General features: G+C 67.4%; 2 protein-coding genes across 2 annotated transcripts in view; one reads left to right on the top strand and one right to left on the bottom strand.

Annotated features, from left to right (window-relative positions):
- STAT6 (signal transducer and activator of transcription 6) overlaps positions 1 to 5286 on the top strand; it is a 10607-nt gene extending 5321 nt beyond the window's left edge. Inside the window, exons 3-19 of the mRNA XM_027908809.1 lie at positions 354 to 594; positions 679 to 980; positions 1096 to 1227; positions 1320 to 1508; positions 1579 to 1666; positions 1767 to 1889; positions 2047 to 2139; positions 2290 to 2496; positions 2573 to 2667; positions 2777 to 2913; positions 3012 to 3158; positions 3354 to 3423; positions 3563 to 3676; positions 3784 to 3879; positions 3987 to 4067; positions 4288 to 4434; positions 4514 to 5286. Coding sequence (XP_027764610.1) covers positions 354 to 594; positions 679 to 980; positions 1096 to 1227; positions 1320 to 1508; positions 1579 to 1666; positions 1767 to 1889; positions 2047 to 2139; positions 2290 to 2496; positions 2573 to 2667; positions 2777 to 2913; positions 3012 to 3158; positions 3354 to 3423; positions 3563 to 3676; positions 3784 to 3879; positions 3987 to 4067; positions 4288 to 4434; positions 4514 to 4694 — 2443 coding nt within the window. The 3' untranslated portion in view covers positions 4695 to 5286. The remainder of the gene's footprint in view (positions 1 to 353; positions 595 to 678; positions 981 to 1095; positions 1228 to 1319; positions 1509 to 1578; positions 1667 to 1766; positions 1890 to 2046; positions 2140 to 2289; positions 2497 to 2572; positions 2668 to 2776; positions 2914 to 3011; positions 3159 to 3353; positions 3424 to 3562; positions 3677 to 3783; positions 3880 to 3986; positions 4068 to 4287; positions 4435 to 4513) is intronic.
- NAB2 (NGFI-A binding protein 2) overlaps positions 5005 to 5367 on the bottom strand; it is a 4798-nt gene continuing 4435 nt past the window's right edge. The window contains exon 3 of the mRNA XM_027908808.1: positions 5005 to 5194. Coding sequence (XP_027764609.1) covers positions 5005 to 5194 — 190 coding nt within the window. The remainder of the gene's footprint in view (positions 5195 to 5367) is intronic.

Genomic DNA, 5367 nt, shown 5'->3' with positions numbered 1-5367 from the left:
TTGGGAAGGGGTCAGCTTTAGTCACAACTTTTGGGGAGGAGAGCACAGCACGGCTGTTCCCCGTTGTGTGCTGCTGCTGTTTTGGGAAGTAGCTAATTTGGGAAATGCGTGAAGGCTGGAGGAGCTGGCATAGGGCACAGGAGCTGGAGGCAGTGGGGGAATTCCTCCCTTTCCGCTGTTTTCAGTGGAAGGCATCGATCCACCCAGGGCAGCTCCGCCCAGGGCAGCTCAGAGTCTCTCCCAGGTGTCGGGCCGGCAAGGCTCGAGGAAACGCTCACAGAAATGGAGAGTTCCCCTTGCTTTGTCGTTTTGTCCAGTTCTGGACATTCTGTGGTTCTATGAACAGTTTAAAGTGCTCTGAAAGCTGGAAATCAGCTCCACGGTGGTTGTGGGACCCCCGAGTCGCCTTGGCCTGGTGCTGTGGGAAGGGGCTGGGGTGGGAGGGGGCAGGAACGGGGGGCACGTGTCCTGCTCCCCCCCCCCCAACACCCCACATTTGGCTGCCCCCAGAGCACCTATCGGCGGGACCCGCTGCGGCTGGTGGCCGTGCTGAGAGCAGTCCTGGAGGGCGAGAAGGCCGCCGTGCTCAAGCGGGTGGGTGGTCCCTGCCCCCTCCCTCGTGCCCCAAGGCACGGGGCCGACCACAGACCCCGCTGAGCCCGCTCTGCTCTGCCCCAGGAGCACCACCTGCCCCTCAGCTTCCACCGGCGGCAGGAGGAGCTGAAGTTCAGCGTGGGGCTGCAGCGGCTGCAGCACCGTGTCCGGGAGATCCAGGCGCTCCGGGACAGCCCCGTGGGCGAGGGGAGGGCGGGGACCGGCGCTGCCCCCCAGGAGCTGCCCACCCTCATCCTGGAGGCCGTGAAGGAGCTGGAGGTGGTCAAACAGCAGGTCCTGAAGAGGATCCAGATCTGGAAGAGGCAACAGCAGCTGGCGGGGAACGGGGCCGTCTTTGAGGAGAACCTGGCGCCACTGCAGAAGAGGTGAGGGGGCACAGGGCGGGGATGGGGGGACCCCAAGCAACCCCCTGCTCCCTCCAGCAGCCCAGGGGGGTCTGGGTGAGTGGTGGTCTGGCGCTGAGGGTCCCCCTTTCTGCAGGTGCGAGGACCTGGTCGAGGTTTACTTCCAGCTGCAGCAGCAGGTGATGGCGGCGAGCGCGGAGCTGGGGCCCGAGCTGCTGCCCCGGCTGCTGGAGCGCTTCAGCGAGGTGCTGTCCAGCCTGGTCAAGAGGTAACAGCCTGAGGGGCCGTGGTGAGCCAGGTGGGCCTGCAGGGGCTGGTGGCAGAGCTGGCGGGGCATCACGGTGTCCCCTTGTCCCCCAGCTCCTTCCTGGTGGAGAAGCAGCCCCCGCAGGTGCTGAAGACCCAGACCAAGTTCCAGGCGAGCGTCCGGTTCCTGCTGGGCCCCCGGCTGATGAAGGCAACGCCCAAGCCCTCCATGGTGCGGGCTGACATGGTGACAGAGAAGCAGGCGCGGGAGCTGTCGCTCAGCACCCCCAGCAACACGCCCAGGTGAGCGGCTGGCGTGGGGGCGAGGGGGCTTCCCCACCGCCACGCCCCCCCTGACCCCTCCTCTGCCCAGCGAGAGCACGGGGGAGATCATGCACAACGTGGTGGCCCTGGAGACCAACCCCACCAGCGGGATCTGCTGCGCCAACTTCAAGAATGTGGTGAGTGCCACTGGCAAGGGGCCGGGCGGGGGCTCCGCCGGCGGCTCCCAGGGGTTTCTGGGGGTGCCGAGGCTGGTGATGCTCAGCTCTGGCTCCCCAGCTGCTGAAGAAGATCAAGCGCTGCGAGCGGAAGGGCTCCGAGTCGGTGACGGAGGAGAAATGTGCCGTCCTATTCAGCACCACCGTGGCCTTGGCACCCAGCAACGCCTCCATCCAGCTCCAGGTACCGGCCCCTCTCCGGGGAGGGAGATGGATGTGCTGGATGTGGGGCTGGATGTGCTGATTCCTCCCCTGGGGGACCCCCGTGCTGGGCTGGGATGGTCCCAGGGCAGCCACCCTGCTCAGCTCAGGGGGCTGAGGGGGGCTGTTCTCTGCCCCAGGTGCTGTCTCTGCCCATCGTGGTCATTGTCCACGGGAACCAGGACAACAACGCCAAAGCCACCGTGCTGTGGGACAACGCCTTCTCGGAGATCGTGAGTGCCACGAGCCCGAGGGAAGAATCTGGGACCCAGGGCCGGGTGGGCTTTGGAGGGAACGGCCTCAAACTGGAATGGGAGCCCTGGCACTGGGTGGGACAGGTGTGGGGGGGGTCCTGTCCTGATGCCCCCCCTGCCCGGCCACAGGAGCGGGTGCCCTTCGTGGTGGCCGAGCGGGTGCCCTGGGAGAAGATGTGTGACACCCTGAACCTGAAGTTCATGGCAGAGGTGCAGACCAGCAAAGGGCTCCTCAAGGAGCACTACTTCTTCCTGGCCCAGAAGATCTTCAACGACCACAGCGCCAGCCTCGAGGACTTCCAGAGCCGCAACGTCTCCTGGGCCCAGTTCAACAAGGTGACTGGGAGGGCTGGGCAGGGTGGGCAGGGGCCAGAGTAGCCCTGGGGAGCCTCACGGCCTCTCTCTGCCCCAGGAGATCCTCCCTGGTCGGGGATTCACCTTCTGGCAGTGGTTTGATGGAGTCCTTGACCTCACCAAGAGATGCCTCAAAAGCTACTGGTCAGACAGGTGGGTGCCTTTGGGACTGGGCCTGGGGGGGAGGGGGGGGTTTCTGGTCCCAGCCCGCCACCCTTGGGGGGGTCCTGGTCCCACTTTCCCATCTGTGCACCCCCTCCAGGCTCATCATCGGCTTCATCAGCAAGCAGTACGTCTGCAAACTGCTGAGCACGGAGCCGGACGGGACCTTCCTGCTCCGCTTCAGCGACTCCGAGATCGGGGGCGTCACCATCGCCTACGTCAGCCGGGGCAAGGACGGTGAGAGGGGGGTCGGGTGCTGTGAGGGGGGCTGGCCCTGTGGCTCGGGGCTATGGGGTGTGATGCTGGAGCCCTGTGCTGTGTCCCCCCTCCCTCAGGCTCCAGCCAAGTGGAGAACATCCAGCCCTTCTCTGCCAAGGACCTGTCCATCCGCTCCCTCGGCGACCGCATCCGGGACCTGGGGCAGCTCCGCAACCTGTACCCCAACACCCCCAAGGACCAGGCCTTCGGGAGCCACTACAACAGTGAGAGGGGGCAGCTGGGGTGGGGCCTGGGCTGCCCCTTTGAGCCCCAGCGATGCCGGGGGGGGGTCTGGGGTCTCACCCGGGCGATCCCAGGGCTGGTGGGGGCGGCCGGTGCTGGCAAAGAGGGTTGGCAGGGCATGGCCAGGTGGTGGCTCAGGGTTGGTGGGTCATGGCTGCTTCTCCCCCCCCGAGCAGAAGAGCAGACGGGCAAGGACGGCCGGGGCTACGTGTCCACTGCCATCAAGATGACGGTGGAAAGCGAAAGGTGGGTGCGAGGCCGTGGCTGTGCCGTGCTGGGGGTGTGTGCACATGGGCCAGGGTCTGTGCTCCCACCACCCGCTGGCACAGGAGCCCCTCTGGAGCCTGGCCCCGGCGGTGCTGATGGGGACAATGTGCTCTTGCAGGGACCAGCAGCCCCCGAGCAGCATGGGGGCCCCCCCTGCGCCGATGTTCACCCTGCCCGTGCCGCAGCCCGAGCTGCGCCCCGAGAACCTGCAGCCACTGCCAGGCTCCCTCTGGTGAGTGCCCAGCGCTGGGCAGGGCCAGGCCTGCTGGGCTGGGGGGCGGGGGGCTGTGGCAGAGCCCCCCCCCACTCAATCTGAACCCCTCGGTGTCTGCACTGCAGCCCCCCCACTCCCTTCTGCCCCCAGCCCGTCCCCCCGGGCTACCCGGAGAGCAACATCAACGTGATGGTCCCTGACAGCCTCACCCCCTTCCCCAGGTAGGAGCGGGGCTGGGTTAGGGTGGGGGGGTCATGGTGAGCCCCCCACCACCTCCAGGCAGGGTCAGGGGGTGTGGCCCCCACTCTGAGTGTCCCCCTCTCCACAGGACACCTCCAATTCTCCCACCCTCCCTGAGTATGGACCCAGCGCTGCCCCTCTGCCAGGACCCCACCTTCAGGACCCCTGGGTAAGACCTGGCACGTGGCTGGAGGGGGGGCCCTGCTCCCCATTTTTCCCCCCCCACCCTGGGCACACAGACCTGGAGGGGCCGTCCCCAGCTGACCAGTGCTCCCAGTGCTCTGCCAGCCCCCCCAAACCAAGCACTGCACCCCCCATGCCTTGGGGCTGGTGAGTACCCCGAGGTACCCCACGGTCTGTATCAGCCCCCCCATTCTTTGTCCCCCCAGACCTTTCATGCCCAACCAGTACCTGCCTGGGGAGGCCTCGCAGCTGCTGCCTGGGGGTCCCTCTCCGGAGCTGCAGGACGAGGAGATGCCGGAGCTGCCCCCGTTCCCGGGCGTGGTGGAGGCGCCGCTGCAGAGCCCCCCGCGGTGGTAAGCATGGAGGGAAGGAGGGGTTGTGGGGAGGAAGCCCCCTCAATCCCCCCGCTCACCCTGCTCCCCCTGTCCCCAGGATGTCGCCCAGCATGGAGCCGCCGTCCAGCTCGGACCTGGATCAGTTCCTGCAGGACGTGTCCCTGTTGCCCCCCTTCGCGCCCCCCCCGCAGCACAGCGAGTACCCCAATTCCAGCCCCTCCTGCTGGGGGCTGGGGGAGGCGCGGTGGGATGACAGCGCCCGGCCCGGGCACGCCTGAGTGGGGCTGAGCTGTGGGGAGCGGGGGGCATCGCAGTGGGACCCCCCCCCCACTCTCGCCCAGCCTCGTCTGGCTTCGTGGATTTTGATACCACTCGTGCTGGGGTGGAAACTCCAGCTGGGGAGGGGGGGGCGGCTTTGGGGAAGGGGGATTCGGGTAACCCTGGCCCCCCCTTTCCCCCCAAGCCGTGCCTTGCTGCCCACCCCCGCCGGGGTCCGCGGGTGAGGGGGTGCAGGCACAGGGGCCCCGTCCTGCGTGGGGGGCACCGGCAGCCGCACGCGGTGCCCCCAGCCCACGCCGCCGGGATGAGTCACCGCGGGGGCGGGAGGCGGCAGCGGGAACGGCGCTGGGGCGGAGGTGCCAGCCCGGTGCCCGGCAGGGGGGGGACACCAGGACCCCCACGGAGGGGGACGCGGCCCCCTCGCACCCCCACGGTCAGCGCTTGCTTTGGGGTTTTGAGCCGTCCACCAACCCCCCCCACCCCCCCAGGCTGGAGCGGGCTGGGGGACAGGGGGGGGGCGGGCAGGAAGGTAAGCCATAAAATAAAGTTTTATTCCAAAATAACAAAATAAATAATCTACTGTACACGGTACAAAGGAAGAGTCGCTAATGCTCTAAAAAGACACCACACAGTCCTAAGGATGGGGAGGGGGGGGGGACACCCCGGGGCTGG

Source organism: Empidonax traillii, unplaced genomic scaffold, assembly GCF_003031625.1.
Source record: "Empidonax traillii isolate 1590-97213 ecotype Southwest subspecies unplaced genomic scaffold, ASM303162v1 scaffold1851:size166798, whole genome shotgun sequence".
In the NCBI taxonomy this organism is placed as follows: Eukaryota; Metazoa; Chordata; class Aves; order Passeriformes; family Tyrannidae; genus Empidonax; species Empidonax traillii.
The sequence above is the reverse complement of the archived record's forward strand: the minus strand, read 5'-3'. Positions and strand labels throughout refer to the sequence as shown.